The sequence below is a fragment of the Acanthopagrus latus genome, chromosome 15 (assembly GCF_904848185.1).
Source record: "Acanthopagrus latus isolate v.2019 chromosome 15, fAcaLat1.1, whole genome shotgun sequence".
Classification (NCBI taxonomy): domain Eukaryota; kingdom Metazoa; phylum Chordata; class Actinopteri; order Spariformes; family Sparidae; genus Acanthopagrus; species Acanthopagrus latus.
In genome coordinates this window covers 23,640,843-23,660,613 of record NC_051053.1, presented here as the reverse complement: position 1 = coordinate 23,660,613, position 19,771 = coordinate 23,640,843, and the positions used below count along the sequence as shown (strand labels likewise).

Sequence of the window (19,771 nt, the reverse complement as noted above, 5' to 3'; positions counted from 1 at the left end):
ACTTTTCCTCCGTTGATGCACCAACGTCTTATCAGGTTTCAAATAAATCTTCGGGATGACTTAAATTCACATGTTTGTTTCTGTGAATGGAAACATTAAAACTGACAATCCGTGAGAAGCAGTTTGACTCTTCCGCTAGTCAAAGACTTAAGTGGAGTTTAATGAATTCTGGCTATCACCAACACTGCCCCTGGGAAACTTGCTAAATTGCTCAAATCACTCAGCCTTTGCACGAGCAAAAAAAAAAAAAAAGAAAAAAAAAAGAGGGCAATTTATTCGGAAATGTCACAATGTTGAGGATGATTTTGGCTTACAAGTGAGAAAACAACACATTCATCCCACATTGCTTTTTGTCAAAGACACTTCAAATATATTATCACTTCCAAACGAGAATTCCCTCGGCCCCCGTAAGTAAACCTTCCAAATCCCTGGCTCTCATCCCTATTTTCCTCCCAAAAACGAGCATTAGAAGGATTGCACTGCTATTGTTGCTCCCCTTGGGAGCAAATCTATTTCTGCAGAGATGGAAATTGTCGGTCCCCACAAAGCTGCTGACACACTCTCAATGGAGGTGTCAATTCTCGAGGCCTCGCCATTGTGGACTGGATAATTTAATTGGAGAGGCACGACGGTGTGTCCCCGGTCGGGGCATTCAAATGTTGTATCGCTGCCTGTCCCAGTGCTGGCTCCTCTCCTGCTGCTGAGATTCAAGATTCAACTCCCCCCCCCGCCCCTGCCCCCCGATCCTTCCCTCTCCTCTCCATGCAGGTGGGGGGGACGCGACACAGACCCGAGCCCCTGAGAGAGCCCTTTGTTGGGAGGGGGGACGCAGCCTTGTGGCCTCAAAGTCTCAGAGCGGCTGTTCTGGAGAGGTGCAGGGGAGGAGGGTGAACCTGCACTGCCATTACCTGGAAGTCGTCTTGGGGGCAGGCACGAAATTAGTCAGCAGATAATGAAGCTGTCTTTGATTGCAGGAGAGAGTGAGGGTCGGAGGGGGGTTCGGCGTGGAGGGAGTCTCCTGTGCAGGGGGGCCCCTGCAGGGCATGAGAAGCATGTCTTTGGAGGAGCGCCTGCTGTCAACGGATGCTCTGTTTCTCCGAGATCCTGGCATAGTTTAGGGTTGAAAGATGCACAAGGGTTGGAGAGGAGCGCAGGGCGAACACATTCCTTTGTACGGCTGCTGCAGGTGAACGAGGTTCAAAGGAAAGTGGTCAGACAGACGCAGGTAGACTGATGCACACAAATCCACAAAACACCAACATCAGTCCGCGTACAGGATGCTGTGTTCAGATTTATTTCTGTAGGAACTCTTCACTTAGGAAAATCCATGTTTGGTAAACTTCTTTATATCCAAACTTTTACTCTTCTTGTAGTAACGCTTTGAAACACGGCACCTGCTCCATCGCACATAGTTCAGACATTTAGCATTCTTGTCAGACACGCTCATGCCTTATTTTTTTTGTAACATTAGTTGTTATGACTGTCTCGACCAATTTTCATCTTCATCTCTGCGAGTGCGTGTGTCAATGCCTCTGTTTGTCCCGCTGCTCTGTTGTCACGACAACCTGCGCACCCGGCTCATGGCTGCCCTCCAAGCGCGGACAAAGCTGTCGTCGAATGAACCAGGCGTGTGTCCACCGGACCTGAGGGGTGCCGCCACCGCTAACAAAACACACAAAGACCCTCGCCCCTGGCACTGGCCCTCACCCCGTCTACCCGCTATCCTGCCCCTCCCACACACCGCCGCCTGCTGCTTTGTGCCCGCTCCAAGGAGAGGAAGTTCCTCTCGTCTCCTTTTCGAGGTAGCCCTGCCACCCATGCCCCCTCTTTCACACAGGCACACACACACACACACACACACACACACACACACACACACACACAAGCTGCAAAGATATGCAAAACGACACGCTCTTAAAGGTAGCACAGTTCATGTGTCTTTTTGCTAAATTAGTTTTGATGTTGAAGACATTTTCGTTGTTGTACATACACAACACTTTTGGAAAATATGCCAAAAGTTCAGATATTCTATAGTCAAGAGGAAGAACAGATACTTGACTCTGGTAAAAATAGAAGCGCTGATTCAACTTATATACTCCAGTAAAAGTAGGAAGTAAAAAGTCTGAAAGACGTTTCTACCAGGCATTTCTGTGCAGCGCTAACTGAACCTCACATCATATTAATATAATTAAAACACTGTTCAACTTGAAGGTAGAATAAGTAGGATTTGTCCCAGCTGTTCTTAAAAGCACCACAAAGATAATTTTTGAGTCTCACTTCTAGGACGTCAAATATACCAACATTTTTCGGGTTGGTAAAGTGTCCTGACCAACAAATAATTAAGAAAATGAGAGAATCCAGGCGGCGGGCTGCAGGGTCTCTGCAGATATGAGACACTGACACGCCTCTTCTCCCCAGTCCAGTCTCTCTCTACGTCCTTTATGTCGCTTCGTTTCGCTACGTCTGCTGCGTCCCCTCAAATGCATTAAAACTAAAGTAACGATGAGTAGAAAGTACAGATGTAATGCCAGTTTGTGATACAATTTTTTGCATCACAACAAAGCGTTGTGAGTGTCTCTGTTAGGTCTGTTCAGTGTGTTTTCATCTCATCTGACCTGTGTGTCTTCGATGTCCTGAGGAAAAACTAAAAGGTGATTTAGTCTTCCAAGTGCTGAAAGATTAAAATGTAGAAAACAGACACAGCAGAGGCCCAGATGCTCTTAATTTCCGTTAGTTAGACAAGTTCCATAAACACTAGAACCCTCATTTCTCGTACGTATATATTTTTATAAATATGAATAAACCTCCATGTGTTTCCTCCTCCATGCACCCTGTTTGTAATGCATGCTCTCTGTTAATAATGGATCGTGTGGCCGCTTTGCCCGAGATAACCCTGATGTTTTTCACTTGACAAAGCTCCTCCAGAGCCGCAGGAGACATTTTACAACCGTTCTCACAGGCTGAGTAACACTCACAACGTATGAACTGATCCCGATTGAGTTTATCTTTAATTTTAATCAACACGCAGATTCCTCGCTGACATCAGTCGGACTTACAAGTGACGAGACTGCTCCACATCAGAGGACACGTTACATCAGCCGAGTCCACTGCATTTTAAATGTAAAGAGTGCAGACCGGCTGTGTCAAGCGGCGAGTGCATGTTCTTTGCTGTGTCAGTCACTCTGTAGCATGAGATGTGACACTGAGCCCTGCGTTTGTCACAACACGGCCGTGTCACCATCACACCTGTATTTAACCGAGGCTGACGGACCGTTCAGGACTCGGGCAGAGAAAAAAACCAGGGAGATGTCTTAAATCTGAGGCAGGTTTCTCTTTCAGAAAGGCCTCTTGTCTTTCCTCTTCTCCTTCTATCAACTCTGTTTCTCTTCTGCTCGGTTTGTCATTGATCTTTTACTAATTGTAAATGTGTTCAGTCTATATCTATACACGCTGCCACTGTCTTTGATTTAAGCCCGCGTTGCCTGTTAAATGACAAACCTTAAAAGCACGTCCATGTGTTCTTAAAGCATAAATATTGACTAAGTGAAGGGAAATAATAACTTTATATTATTGAGTCTTTGAAAGCAAAGTTACTATCTACTGGATCTGGATGTATAGATGGATCATGCGAACATTTCCTGGATCCGTCCTTATATTCTATCCACACCAGCACCAAACGTTAAATGCATGTGTTCTGGACCGACGTCCAAGTTTTCTGGAGATCTGTTTCATAGTTTTTCTGTAATCCGTCTGAAAAAACAACCAACAGACAGACACGAGAGAAAACATGCTTTTGTTCAGTCATCTCACATGAGATTTTCTGCTGTTCTGTTTTTCTCTTTGGTTGTGTCACCAAGTTTTAAAATGGGCGGGACTCAGGTGGTGATGTCACGCACCTCTGTGCACCAATCAGGATTCAGCAATTAGCTGGTTGTTCGGTCACCGACTATCAAACCTGATCAAACCACACACTGGCAGTCTTGATGAAACAAATTATGGACGATGTTTTGAGTTTTTGGACACCTAAAGAAGTTTCCTTTGTTTCCACTTTGATTGTTATTTCGTTGTGAACATTTAATGTCAGAAAAATGCTTCTGAAAACAAGTTCTAGTGGCTTCAGCGGGAGCAGCTTGTGTGCCGTCATTTATTGGCTGACCTTGAAGCTGCTGGAAAGTTTATACAGCATCAGTAACAGGATCAGGAGTCAGAGGTGGAAAGTAACTTAGTACATTTACTCAAATATTTATTATACTTTTGACAAACTTTACTTGAGCATTTCTATGTTACGCATTACATATCAGAGGGAAGTATCATACTTTTGCTTCACTACAGTTTTAGTTAATTGTTATTTTTTCTAATAAAACTTGATATGATACAGCACTGCAAACTTACAATATTTACGTGTATTAAACAGAATATTATAATTAAAAGTAATAAAACTGTGAAAAGAGCAAACCTACAATTACAGTATGTTCACTTTTCATATTATTATTGACAGAACTTTTACTAAGAACTCTTTGGATGCAGAACTTTTACTTGCAACAAAGTAATTCTACTTTTTCCTAAATAAAAGGATCGCAGTTCATCTTCCTCCTCTGAAGTTTGTCCAGAGAGTCTCTCAGACGTGATGTCACGGAGGTGGATGAAAGGCGGAGAAAATACAGTTTGGACTCTGAGCAGGGCCTCCAACCTCTTAATGAATATGACCTCTGAGTCCTTCCCACAATTCCCTGGGCTCTCATTCTCCCTCTCCAAAAAAACCTACAGTGTTTAATGATTCCAGGGACTCTGGGGTGAGCTCCAACTCTAATCAATGAGCCCCATCTACGGGGAGCCAGTATCCCTGGTGACACCATGGTGATGAGTTCCCGTTAGAATAGTTCCCCCCCTCCACCTCTCCTCTCTCTCTCTCTCTCTCTCTCTCTCTCTCTGGATGTGAAGCGTCTGTCTGAACTGGCAAGACAGAGTCATTATGTAAAGTTTTTTTTTTCCTCCTCATCTGCGCTTTTTCTGCTGAGAACAACAGAGTTTAAATATGTAACTTGTTTGTTTGGAGAGTTTGTCCTCATCAGGAAATGGTGTAAAAGTTATGAAGAAACTAAAAAGAAGTGAAAGACAACATAGAGAGAGAGAGAGTGAGCAGCTTTTTGTTTAGGAATATAAGAATTAAAGTTGTTGGAGGTGAGTAAGACGGATGCACACTGGAGACGTCGGCGTTTCATGATGGCGTCCAGGAAAATGTGCAGCCGGCTTCTGGTTTACATTTTGTTCCTCCGTCACACCCTGCAGTGACTTTCTTTCATGTTTCTCATGATTTCTGAACCTCTCTCCCACATTTGTTTAAGAATTTGCTTTTCAAAGACGCCTGTATGTACTCGCACTCGTCTCTTTCGCCGGGGTTCCCTTCTGCCTTGTCATTTTCTTTTTTCAACAGACCAGAAGAGCCCCCCCCCCCCTAAAAAAAGGGTTTAAAAAATGGAGGGAAGAGCATTTTTCAGTGCTCTTCTCATTGATGAAATGTTTCCTCTTCCTCGTCAATTATTTAGGCCGTTTTCATTGGAGAACTCCCAGTGGCACCCGGTGAGATTTGCATCCTGATTTATTTGTCATATATCCTTTATATCTCTAAATTCTTTATACCTCTCCAGTGGCTCCATGCATCTTTCATGGGCTCCTCGGCAGTGTTTGCAGCAGGCCTGATCCAAACACATTTTACACGTCACGCTGCAGCTGCAGCTGCCCTCGCCTATTTCACCTTGGGTGTGTAGGCTGGATGAAAAATTTATTGTCTGGTGTTGTTAATTTCTTCTTCTTTTTTTTTGCCTCATACCACCAAGTTTCTTTTTTTTGGTGGGGGGGTTGTCAGTGTCAAGAGTCGCCACCTCACAGGCTGGCTTTTTTTCCCTCCCCTCTACTTTCTCTCTCACTCCTTCTTCTGGTTTTGTGTTGAACTTTTTAGAAAATTGCAAGTGAAGCATCTCTCCGACCTGGAAAAGACTGTTTTTATTTTTGTTGAGGATGAGTGACTGACACAATTAGGTGAATATGGAAATGAGGTGTTGATGCTAACCCAGAGGGCGAGTCGAGTCGACACAAATTTATTTATGAAGCGCTTTTAACTGAGCACGTTCCTCGCAGGCGGAGTTTTGAGAAAATAAAAAACTTCATTCAGAAAAAAAATCAAATCAAGTAAAAGTGGTACTGAGAGTCGGTTTGACCTCTGACACTCTGTTGTTCACTTCTTTTAAGAGGTCGTTCTTCATCTCACTTGCTCTTTACTTCATTCTGTCCAGACTTATTCATGCTGCTGACAGACAAGAGGAAAAAAAAACCCAAACAACAAGAGGGAGTTAAGTTTGTGACACGGTTAAATGTGACAATACTTTGAACTGGCGTCACACAGACTTTACCCCCTCACCACAGAGCATGGGGGATAAAGATAAACATGTTTGTAATGGTGTAAATTTAATTCTGCACTTGGCCTCCATCGCAGCTCGTCTCACCCACGCAGGGGGAGAATAAAAAAAAAAAAAAAAAAATTCCCCAGCAGTTATTCCCCAGTTATCTCCCTCTGTCTGTCTCTGTTGACATGCTGCCACTCCAAGCCGTTCCGCTGATTTTTTTTATTTTATTTTTTTATTTCCCTAACACCCGCACAAGCCGAGGCTCCGCGTACGTGGCGCGCAATGTGGCAAACACTCCGGCCTCTCTTCCGCCTGGATCGGAGCGCAGCACGCGGAGACAGATTGTGATGCTGGAATGCGCCACCGAGCCTTACAATCCCCATCTGCTTGGGCAGGCCGCGGATGAGCGGGGGAATGACGGAGGGATGGAGACACTGAGAGAGGGAGGAGAGGAGGCAGAATGATGGAGTGGCTATTAAATATACAGCAGGCAGTGAAGAGCATGCAGGGTGTTGTTGGGCGGCTGCATTATGGTGGCGCATCAGTGCTCCATCTCTTCATTTCTCCTCTCTTTTCTATTTTAGTGCCACGGCTTCTGAGCTGTGTCTCGTCTGTTCCCCTCGTTTTTTTTTTCTGTCACTCTTTCTCGGCATTCCTTCATTTTACCCACAGACTCTTTTTACGTCTTCTTACTTCTACTTTCTTGCCCTCCCTCTGTAATTCTCACTTTTCCTGTCTTCATAACGTCTTTCCTTTTCGTTCTTTATTTTTCATGTTTTTCTGTGGTAACTTTTAATTTTCAGCATTTATACTTCTCCCTCTTGTTTTCCTGCATTTCTTGCTCCTAACTTTCAAACCTCTTTCTTTTGCTTTCCTATTCTTCTTTAACTTTCTTTCTTTTAGCTGATCTTCCTTGCAGTTACTTTCTTTCTTGCTTGCTTTCTCTCTTTCTTGCTGCTCATTGGGATGTAAGGCCACCTATGTAACATAAATCAGAGATGAATCCAGCCACAGGCTTTAAATGGAGATGTTTTATTAGAACGGGTCCTCGAGTCCTTGGCGGCGGGAACCAGTTGATGTGAATTGAGTTGAGGCTAACCTCGATGTTAATTCAACCTTTTATGGAGCGGCTCTGGCGGTGGGGGGTAACGGGCGCCGTCTCGGGCTTCGTGACAGCTCGCTAACGCTCGCTCCGCTGAGGTGTCTCTGCCACATTTTCTCCCCGTTTGCCATCTAATTCACACGTCCCCGAAGTACACTCCAAAAAAATTGGATGGTAAAACATTGTGAAAACATCCTCAGATGACAGCCGCAGCATGGCGGGGGGATGGGTGGGGCGAGGGAGAGGGTATGTGGGTCATGTATCTGTGTCCAGATCAGTTGGCAGATTTTTTTTTTTCCCCCCCTCCTCTTTCTTTCTCCTTCTTTCTTTTTTCATTCCGGCAGATTTCTTCATCAGGTTGCGGGGAAGGCGGCCTTCTGTCACGAAGCACTACAGTGTGTGCTGTGTATGGTTGAAGGGTGGAGGGGGGGTGGAGATAAGTTGGAGCGGAGGAGGAAGGCGGGTGGGTTTGGGGGGCAGTGAAGCAGCCTGACTGGAAAACTGTGTTCGGCTATTTTTAATTCATGGGATACCACCTGGCTAATGGTGTTTTTGGATCCGCCGGCTCCCTGCAAGCCCAGAACAGGACTTGTTTCAAATAATCAGGCCTGCGCCGAATGCACTGAAATTATTCATGCAGGCTGCATTACGAGCCGTTGATCATAATATTGGAATATTAAAGCAGTTCAGAAATGTCAGGTAGCATTAGGATGCACCCAAACAGCTCCGGTGGGTCGTATGAGAAAAGTAAAGCAGAGAGGTTCCTTCCTCCTCTTAAGATTTTTACAAAATAACCTGAAGTGTGTACACATGCGGCAGTAGAAAAATGAAATAAAAGCACAATAATACAAGGATGTTAAGAGTGAAAAATAATGCAGAAAGGAACTCGGTGTAAACATAAAATATAAGACAGGCAGAACTTTTCTTTTGCCAAACATTAAGAGGCTCCATCGCCTCCTGGGCACCATTAAAGACATATTGCTGTTTCTAAGATTTGCCCTCAGTGGGTCATAACAGCATTGTGATGTCAACATTACAGGAAACGTTAACATAGTCATGCTGAACTTACAGTAACCAGCAGGCCACTGATGTTATCCTGCCCATTGATTTCCTCTGTGGCCCTAAGTACTGACGGCTTCAGCTTAAGATAGCATGAGACCATAAAGGGCAGATTGACCAAACGCAGCTTCATATGATTATATGAAATATTGATAAGAGTGGTCTCCTCTCCCATCAGGCCTTATGGACAAATAAATGGACAACTGACCGGCCCTGGCTGGACTCGAGCCGCTTGCGTAATGAACTGAGGAGCATGAGAGCAACGCAAAGTGGAAAACACGACTGTGTCTTCAGGCTGAAAGCTTCTCTGGTACACGTATCATTTATTTTATTTATATATATTTTCAAAGATCATAATGTAAAACCAGGGGTGGGAAGTAAAAGTACAAATACTTATTGTACTGAAGTAGATTTTTGCAGTATCTGTAGTTTTCCTGACAACTTTTTTTTACTTTTCCTGCCGACATTTGAACACAAACATCTTTCGATTATTGAATATTTATTTAATTTGTGTCATTGTACGCCGCCTTCGTAACATCAAAACAAATATTTTCTCAATTATTCTCTGCTCGGGACGCTTCCTGGCAGCGAGACTAATCTTTTTTTTTTTTTTGTGGTGTGTTTAGGAACAATTGGGACAAATTCTACTGATTCTACCTTTAAGTCTAATAGTCTTGGAATTACATTAATATGACGTGAGTTTCAGTTTGATCAGAAATGGCTGGTAGAAATGTCCTTCAGAGGGAAAAGACGTACTAAAGAAGTCAAATCAGTACTTCTACTTTCACAGGAGTCTATTTTTACACAGGTATGTGTTCTTCTACTTGAGTAAAGAATGTGTGAACTTTTTCCAGTTGTTTTTCCTATAAAACTCATGAAGTAGTTAACTTTATCCCAGCTTCCCAGTGTGCTAGAGTTAAATTTAATTAATTCTTTAATATAGAATATACCAAGAATATAAATCTAATGAAGATTGATGGAGCTACTTATGAGATCGAGCGGACTTTTAGTTGACATGAATTATTTCTAAATGAATAAAGTAGGTAGATGGACGGGCATATTAAAGACACTCTTTTAAAACTACGCCACTTTTCTTTATATGATTGTTGGTCTGTCGACCACATATCAGAACAAGCAGCAGCAGAATGTGTTGACAGTGAACGCAACTCGTGTTTCAGACCTCTGGATGAGGGAGTTTAGTGATATTGGGGTCTGTAATCGTCAGGACTCTTTTTGTATTTCATCCAAACCTTCTTCCAGTGTATCCTAGTTTGATTAAGAGACACGGCTCAACAAAGATGTCTTATCAGAGATGTTTATCTTGATTCTCGCTGCGGAGACTGTAAAATCTGAGTAACGGAAGATAAAGTTATCTGTCTGAGCGATGTTATTTCTGTCAAATCGATTATCACGGCTGTTATCTGTAGTTTATCAGAAGCTCCAGCAGTTTTACAAAAGAGACAACAAAAAAGAAACGTTACTGTTTTTTGGTGAACGGCACATATCAGTAAACTGTCAGCTCTCCATGAACGAAGATGAACATCAGTCGTTTCAGATTTTTAACCTCTGTGTGTAAAATGTTTGGATGGATTTAGATGCTACTCGCTCTGAGGACCACGTCAGTCAGTCTGAGGTTGAAATGAAAACAGCTACATCTTCCTTCTTCTGACATCCACAGCAGAGACTGTTTTAACTTCCCAGCGAGCGTGATTCATTAGCTGCACACATGTTTCCAACCACACATCGGCGGGGGAGAAAGCAGTTTTTAACAAGCCTTTAGTTGTTGCGGGGGAATAAGTGTAAGCAGTCTTCCATCAGCTGCACACGTTCCCCTGATGAGACGGCGGCGGCTAAGACGTTTATGCAAAGATGCAACCTCACGCTTTCAACTTCTCGCAGTCGCACGGACGACAACTTTGATGCCATATTAGATGTGAGGCAACAAACTTGATACGGGTATTTACCAACAAAGCCTCGTTCTCACTCGCGGGTCGTGCAGAGTAAGAGGATTAGGTTTTTTTTTTTTTTCTTCCCTTTCTTTTGCTGTCAGGGTTTAAGGGGAAACTACAACTTTTTGAATTTAATTGTTGTTCCGTTGACTTAAACACAAAAATGTGACTTCTGAATTCCACCAATAAGAGGAAAGAGTGACTTTGATGGTGTATGTAAAGCAAAAAAAAAAAAAGCAACGCTTCAGTTTTAAATGAATTAGATTTGGTTGTTGGCACGTAAACACACGTCTTTACTCACCTGATGTATATTTTATTGCTGCACTGGTGTGTGTGTGTGTGTGTGTGTGTGTGTGTGTGTGTGTGTGTATGTGTGTGTGTGTGTGTGTGTGTGTGTGTGAGGTGAGGTGCTCAGCTTTTCTGCCATTTTGTGCCTCATGATGGAGTTTTTTGGGACCAGAGAAGACGCTGTGACGAACAACCTTCAGCGGCCTGCGGGGGACACTTGTGTAAATGACCCAGACACCTTAATGAAATGTGTGAGCGGAGGAAATTTACTCTTTACTGATGGCATTTTTTTTTTTTTGCCCCAGCAATATTAAATTTCACAGGCGTTTTAATAAATTTGAAGCCCCCTTGATCACAAAAGTCATTTTCCAATCCACAATTTGGGTTTGAAAGTCAATTTGTTCGATGTAATCAAAGATTTAATAAAAGCCAAATTTAAGAAACTCAAAAATGTGCTACCATTCTCATCTGTAAAAAGTTTTCGGTCCTGTTTTTTTTTTTTTTTTCCTCCCTAGTTTGGCTCCGGCGTCTCACATTTAAAAAGAAAACTCTCGGACGCTCGCTAACAAAGCAGAGGAGAGAGGAAGATGGAGATGAAGAGGAAGATGAGCAGGAGCAGGGAGGAAGAGATGAGAGGTGGGGGAGGTGGAGGGGTGAGGAGGTGGAGGGGTTGTGGCAGATTTTTTACCTGAAGGCAAAAGCAGGGAGAGGAACCCGAAGGTTCAGCGGGGAACAGTTGTGCCCGCCCCAGTTCCAGGAAGGCCCTCTCCGCTGTGATCCATTATTCAGCAGCGAGCACAATTAGCCTCTGTCAAGCTATTTTTACACGCTCCGATAAGATAGATTCAGTGTACAAAAGAATGTGCAACGTCTCCCCCCCCTCCCTCCTCGCTCCCCCTCACCACTTATTTATTTATCTGCCACGTTAATGCGTTAGAATGGTATCGATGTAGCTTTTATCCCTTCACTTATTCATCAGGGCTTTGAGAGAGTTTGTTTAGAGCTGTTTAGCGAGGCATCATCGTCAAAGCTCGCAGGGATGAGATGCGTTAAGACGACTCATCTATCTCGATGTTGTGATACGTGGGTGTAATTTCTCTGTTTGAATGCAGATGGTTTGGCATTTGAAAATGAATTGACCTCCAGGACCTTAACGAGCACTCAGCATCAAGCGCAGAACGCTGATATTTATACTGGGCCGCGCTAAGTGCAGGTGCCCATTTACAGAAGAGGATGACTTCAGCATGCGAGCTTCGATTGTTTCTGGATGCTGCAGTGGAACGTTGAACAAGTTCTCTTTGGATCCGTCACGTGCTTCATACGAACCTGAAGTTGTGACGCTGTGTGGAAATAAAAAACAGAATGCAATCATTTGCGAATGAACTGTGTTTACCGACTGAGCCTGTCCAGGATGCCCCTTTCTTACCCGACCATGACACTCTCACCTGTTACCAATGAACCTGTTTACCTGTGGAACCTTCCACACAGATGTTTTCTGGAGCATTGTGCAACTTTCCCAGACTTTTGTTGCTTGTGTCCGAGCTTGCTTGCGATTCAGATTAAATATAAAGGTATAATATTGAATTTATTGTCTTTTCAATTGCGTAAATGTCAAAAAGGAATACCAAATGATCAAAATCTGTATTATTTGTGTTTCAAAAAGTGTCCTAACTGCTTTTGGATCAGTGTTGCAGTTTCTAGCTCGCATACATTTAGGTTTCTTTTCCAAACTACATTTCTTCTCCTGTATGTGTGTGTGTGGAAAGATTATGACTAAAACCAAAAGTACAGTCTTTGAAGAACCCTCAAACCTGCCTGCTGCAGCACCTGAGCTTGTTTCTGTCTGTTTTTTTTTTTTTTTTTTTATATACCACACGGGACTTTGTTTCTCTTGTGTTTTCTGTTTTTGTGTGTGTATGGTTTGATTTCATGTGTTGTTATTTGTCTCGCATCGCATTTTCTTGTCTTGTTCATGTTGCGATTTTTATTTGTGTTTTTTGTTGTTGTGTTCGCAAGGACCCCAAAAAGATCAGTGACCTCTCAGAAGCTAAGGGGGATCCTACAAAAGAAAGAAAGAAAGAAAGAAGATGTGCTGCTTAAAGGAACAGTTGACTCTAGAGCGTGGCGTCTCAGTCCGACAGAGGCAGAGTAACTGAGCCCGAGTCGAACATCTGATTTTTACGTCCAAACCGGACTTGAGCCCGATACAGTTAATGTAAACATGAGTGCTGAACACTGAGGTTCTCTCTCCTGCAGCTGTTACCATGTTTACAGCTTTCTTGTTTACCCTGATACTAGAAATGTACTGAAGGCACTGCTCTACACACATAGATATAAAATAAAAAATACATTTATTCATATCTTATTCATATCTTGGGTCGTCTATGATGACCCAAATGTGGACGTCAGTTCAGAATTTCAGTCTGAGATCCAGACACTGTTTTTTTCTTTTGGACGGTTAGATTAAAGGATTGATATCTTTCTCATGTTAGTCAGTGAGCAAGCAGCTGGGCTACCTTAGCGTAGCATAAAGAATTAAAATCTGCTGACCAGCTCCGCTGAAGTTTACTAATCAACATTTAATACGCTGTTTGTTTAATCCTTGAACAAACTGTGTGAAAACAAAAAAAAAAAAATGTCATTTTACAGGCAGTTATGTGGCATTAATTCTCATCTTTCTCTAAACCAGAAAGCAAAAAAAAAAAAAAAAAAAGAATAAAATATGCTTATTCTCTGTAACTCTTCCTCTAAAGTGTGCCCAGCATCCATGTGTGAAATATGTTCAGGAAATAAAGCATTTCTTCAGATTAAGTGTTTCTCAGTGTGAAGATAATCTCTCTCGTCAGCATAATTTAGGTAGTTAGTATAGATTACTGCGCGGTATCATTATTCATGAGACTGCATTGTAATGAGGAATAAATGTATGATAAGGTAAGGCTTAAGAGCGGAAAGTGCCTGAGTTCTCCCCACATTTCAGAGCTTTATGTGCAAATTCCAGACTTATATGCACAACATAATTCAGTCCAAATTGGCTCACCTGCCACTGTCGCACGGTGAAGGGGAAATATTTTGCCTGCGATACTCTTTCTGAGTCACGCCGGCTTCTTATCTAATTCTTCCCCAATTTACCTCATCACTTCCTCTGAAAACTTTGTGTTTGGTCACGGCTTCGGGCCTCGGGCAGTTCTGCTCCTCTTTCTTGAAGTGAGATGAGGATTTTTCTTCGCTCTTGTCAAACATTCCCGTCTTTATCGGAGCATCATTTTATCTTAATAAACGTTAATTTGATTAGATAGCTAGTTTGGAGGCTGCTCTATCTACCATCTGATATCTCGGATGTTCTGGGAATAGATCTCCTGCGTATATACAGTACATCTACTGTATAAATAAAGCTGCTTCATAATCATCTCTGTGGATTAGTCTCAGTTAAGTGACAGTGTGAGATTTACAGGTGAGGAGCTCAAATTAGGAAATCCAAACAGGCCTGGACTCAATCACTCTCACTTGTTAGGGAAATGAGACTTGAGTCACTCAAACTATTGAATGATTAGAGTTTTTCCTGTGGGTCAGTAGAAATCAGCTGTGCCTCACCCACGAGCCTCGCACGGCACATCTCGCATGTCCGACGCTGATTATAATTGCCGAGCACAGACGCACGTGTTATACATTCAGTCGTGTGGGATTGATACCTGCAGTACAACCCGGCTTGTGAAGCCGGCGTCCAGAGCCGCGCTACTTTCAAGATGAAAAGATATCGCCTGGTCTATGCGTTACTAGTGATCTTTCAAGATCACATGCCGCCCCGATTAGCATGAAGCTAAGTACGCAGCATGATTAGCTCTCATTAACATGAGGTATTCCTTAACAAGGTTGTTAGCACATCCCGACTGCCAGCTTTGACCCCGCATTGCAGGTGCTGCCATCGCACCAGATCAGGCAGGTAATTGGGCTTCTTAAATGTGTGTGTATGTGTGTGTGTGTGGAGTGGAGTGGAGGGGGTATTAGTGGGGTTCATTAGCCCACCCTCCCACTTATCCACCCCTTTACCCAACCCCAGTTGATCTTTACAAGACCTCCCTCCCCTTTCATTCTTTGCCTCCTCTCTCTTATCTCCAGCAGCGTTGCCCCTGACCCCCTTCAGCCTTCTTATTCCCCCCAGTGGCAGGGTGGGTGGGGTTAGGGGTGTGTTGGGAGGTGGACGGGTGCATCCATCGGGGGCGGCTGATCAAAGACCCGGGGATGCCCAGGGAGGACATTTCAGAGGCAGGGGGGAATTTAAACAGCAGCCTAAGCCAGGAAACCAGAGCTGAGGTGAGAGGCGAGGGGGTTATTGTGGTTGTTTCTAACCCAGGAGAAGGGCAGCCCCGTCTTTAATCCCCCTAATGAGGGAGGGGATCTCACCAAGGCTGCTTTCACCTGTAAAAGGGTCCTAATGTGGTTTGCATGGTGATAACCTTTGAAAGCCACTGGGTTTTTTTTCTATTTTCTTTTTTTTTTTTTTTTTTGTAGAAGGGCATAAGAAGTGTGAGATGTGAGAAATCTCTGGATTTGTAAGAGCAGCGTGAAGCGTATTGAGGATGACAGAAGCATCAGAAACAACAAAGTGGTCTCTGGAGGCTGACAATATCCTGTGTGTGTGTGTGTGTGTGTGTGTGTGTGTGCAGCAGTGTGTGTTGATGCCTGTCCTCTGAACCGAGCCTCTTTTTCAAAGTGTTTGTGCACGTCGCAGGCCGCGATGCGGCTCCGCCCGTTCGCCTTTACAGTATACGAACCCCGTGTGGATCTGTGTGTGTGTTTTTTTGGCCTGTTGTAGGTCTGTGCTTGTGTGTGTGTGTGTTGTCCGTGTGTGTTCTATCACGTCAGAGACATGACAGGCGCGAACGCTGATTCAGTCTGGCGGTGGTAGTGTCTGAAAGCGCCAGGGAACCTACCGGGAGCAAATGATATTCATTGGTCTTAAACGCTCGGGTTGGCCGGCCGGCCTTGTTGCAACCGCTGGTGTCATGTTACATTATGACCTGAAGATGACGGGGGACGACACTGCTCCAAAAAGAGGAGGGAGGGAGGGAAGAGAGGAGGAGGAGGAGGAGGAGGAGGAGCAGGAGCAGGCAGGGAGGGATGAGGAGCGCCGGCTGCTTGGCTGAGGTCATTTAAAGCCCTAATCCACAGTTTGATTTGCTGTGTGAATTCTTAGTAGACTCTGGAAGAGCAACTTCAGCAATCAGGCAGTTTAATACATTTTGCACTTGTGTTTTGAATTTCTTTTTGCTGATATTTATAGTTTATTATTTAATCTATCTGTATATTTTCCACATTTTACTATAATCCAGTTCATCCCCTGCTTTTGATGTTGTATCTGCCGTATGTGAGGGCAGGCCAGACAATGTTTTACACAGTGGGAACATTATGATGGACACAGTGCTATTTTGGATTATTAAACTCACCTCATTCTGTAACAGTAACACTCACTCTTCATCACCTCTTTGACTCAGTGAACTAAAGACAAGATGAAACACAGATAGAGCCGGTGTGGGGAGATATCACGTCAACAGGGGGTGCTGCACTTCAGTTCAGCGGGTTGCTGCTTCAGCCTTTTTCCACACAGCAAGTATTTCACAAGTTATTTAACATATGGAAGTGTTTTAGGTTTTAATGCATGATACATTTTTAGATTGTCTTTGTATCTCTTGTGCATGCAGCCTTTTTTTCTCAGGCGTGTCTCTGCCTCCCTTCTCTTTCCGTGTGAGCTCCTGCCGAACCAAAACATGGTTTTGAGGTCAGTTTGAAGTGTCTGCTATCTTTCTCATCTTTTTTGCAGAGCTTTAACCTTGGATTTTATACCAAAAAGATGGAACAGATCACATTTTTTGCAGAGACGATTAACCATTTACTGCTGCTGACAGCAGGGTGTGCACAGTGTCAACAATGACACTGCCAACATCTGGTTGGAAGGACTCTCCCTCGCAGCCACATGCAGCCTCGGCTCCAAAAAAGTTGGGATGCTGAGTAAAATGTAAATAAAAACAGAATGCCATCATTTGCAAATTAACTCTGTTTACTGTCAACAGTTTTAAAAAATGTTCTTGAGCCCACACAGTATCATTTCCAGCCCAGGCACCAGGATGTGATGTTAGCAGTTAACGTTTATTCGAACCACAGATGCATCCAAGGTTGAGACTTCCAGATAAGGCTTCACATTCACATTATATGCTTGTTGTTGGACTTCACACCAGGGGTTTGTAGGGGAAGGTGGTGGCATTTTTACAAGGCTTAAATCGGGTGACAGCAGTTCGACTCTGTGGGGAGATTTTCAACTGTTTCAATGGTGACCAAAACTTTGTGTTTGTCACGGGAGGTTGGACCATCTCCTGCTTTTTTGTATTGACCAAAATTGGGTGTTTGTCATCATCTACAGCCATTTTTGTGTTGACGAAAAGTGGGTGTTTGTCACGGGAGCTCGGACAATCTGCAGCCGTTTTATTGCTGACCAAAACCGAGTGTTTTCCCACGGGAGGTCGGACTATCTCCTGCTGTTCTTGTGTTGACCAAAACTGGGTGTTTGTCACAGAAATTCAGACCATCTCCAGCTGTTTTCATGGCGACCAAAACCATGCAGCGTTATGACAAGAGAGAAATAGAATATTCAACCTAAACAAACATAAAGTTGCAACATAAAAAAATGTTGAGTCTTTACTTGGCTAACGTTTATTCTTTTTTATGGTTATGGTTGTACAAGAGATGACAACTGTAATTCTACTGGGCATAGCTTCTTGACAGAAAACCATGTTTAATATCATTAATGAAGTAGAATAATTGCTCTTGAAAATTGAACTCTTACATGTGGATCTGGGTGGAAAGGGAAAAAATCAAATATAAGTGAGAATCATTGTTCAAAGAAAAAAAAAGAAAAAAAAAAGAGGAAAACGACACAGCTTGCCTGGAAACCAAACAAAAAAGCATCTGTGCCAAAGAAGAGAAATCTTTATGAAGCCAAAAACAATGGTGTCAAGCTAAAACAAAGGCAGCATTTGTTGGTTTGTGGCACTGAATGGCAGAGGTTTGATTGTGTACAGAAGGGAGGGGGAACAGCTGTGTGGCTTTATAAAGACGGGACTCTGAGATCCTCCATTGTCAGTCCATACCTTGGGCATGGATCAGTTTTGACAAAGCACCATTATTCGCCGTCACCTTGCTCGTGTGGTCAGATAATGAGGATGTTTTCACAGGCTAACAGAGAAACAGACTGAGAGAGTCATCAAATAAAACAATGCCATTGTGCAGCCAGTGTCTGGAGTTGCTGTTGTAGGAAGGCAGAATGAATGGATTTGTCTCCACGTTTTGTGTGGTGATACAGTTTTTCTGTGGGTTGTTTGTGCCTTTGCCAATGTTGACAGGCTCAGTTTCATTCCCGGCCTTGGCTCGACTTTCTGCCAAAGCTTCTGCTGGAGTCTATTAAAGCGTTGCACTGCAGGACCTATTGCCCGAGACCATCAGCTGTACACATCCAGACATCCCTGGACTTAATGGGATATTGAAAACCAAGTGGGATTTCTGGTAGAATGGAGAGAGTTTACTGTATGTTATATCAAGAAAATAAACTCTGACTTCAGCCTTCAAATCTGTTGAGTAGATAATGATGGAGATTATTCTGTTTTTATCTCTGAACTGGACATATTGGCAGCAACAAATGGCAATAGGAGAGATCCCAGAAATCCTGTGATGTGCAGCCATGACTTAACACAACAACACACGCTGATGCCAAAGTGTTACATCAAACAATTAGTTTTGTAGTTTTGGAGGAGAATGATTAAGAGGTATATATCCGTCACCACAGCCCTGCTTACCAGACTTCTAAGTGTGAAATTTTATCTTATATCGATTGAGAAGGACATTTTGGATTTTTTTGCACCATTGAACCAAATAAGCTCTTACAGAACCATCCTCACTGAACACATCCTTCTGTCCTGAACTCAAAATAACCACCAAAATGGCAGTAACACTGTTGTTATTATGGTCTAATGACAGTGAAAATGGGGAACAACAATAACAATGAAATATTATGATTGAATTACTGCTCAAACTGTAGCTGTTGCAAAGCTAACGCAGATGTTAGCCTCTTGGAGAAGCTAACATTAACTTTAGCCTGTTAACAATGAGTCAGTGGAGACAAACATGAGATAAAAGTGAACTTTTTTTTCTCTCATCCATTATCCATGTTATACCTGACCTCTGTGATATCTGGCATGAGTCATAGGTGCAACTTCCGCATGATGTCACTTAACCGAAAACAGCCGTTTTCCTTGTTAGCAGGAGGCTAATCATCTCTCTTAGAGCAATAGCAACAGTGTAACATCCATTCATGAAGATCTAAGTCAGCTTCTTCATCCAGTGAGTGTTAATAACACTACTTTTGTTCCTTAGCCCACTTAGCTAACACGTCTAAAGCCTTGTAAGTGCTGCCAGTTATCATGATACTTTGCAACTTAAGAAAATCAGGGATAGCAAGCTAGCCAGAGACTAGTGAGGTGAGAATTCACATCTGGGATTTTTAGATTAGGGACTCTTCCTCTGTAATGAGGACCCAGAGCTGTATTTATGAAAACAGGGCAAATGTAGCATCAGGTGCAACCACACTTTGAGTTTTAGGCTATGATGACCGTGTAAAAATCACTCTAATTGAACTTGTTTTGATTGCATCTCCTGAGTTTGTATCTCCTACCTCTGAACTTAGCATCGCTACTTCCCAATCTTTTACTTTTTCACATTTCTCTCTAGTTCTTTGCCTCACTCTGGCAGAGTTGACCTCTGCTTCGACCTCCAAATCAGTCAGGTGGATGAGCTAGCTCTACAGCTAGCGCCCCAGTATCCCTCTCACACAGTCTGCGCACGTCTAGCACTAGCCGTTAACCCGCGCATCTCCTCGGCGCTGCAGCTGTGCCAACATCTGTGCTCTGTGTCTTCTTCGTCCG

At 43.3% G+C, this 19,771-nt stretch overlaps 1 protein-coding gene across 2 annotated transcripts in view; it reads left to right on the top strand.

The window, feature by feature from the left end:
- Nucleotides 1-19,771, top strand: part of LOC119033769 (homeobox protein Meis1) — a 217,620-nt gene that overhangs the window by 73,769 nt on the left and 124,080 nt on the right. The window contains exon 4 of one of the 2 annotated variants that reach the window (XM_037124299.1): nt 8,744-8,875. The exons of the other annotated variant lie outside the window; for it this stretch is intronic. Within the exon in view, the coding sequence (XP_036980194.1) occupies nt 8,819-8,875 (57 nt within the window). The 5' untranslated portion in view covers nt 8,744-8,818. The remainder of the gene's footprint in view (nt 1-8,743; nt 8,876-19,771) is intronic. 2 annotated transcript variants of the gene reach the window in all.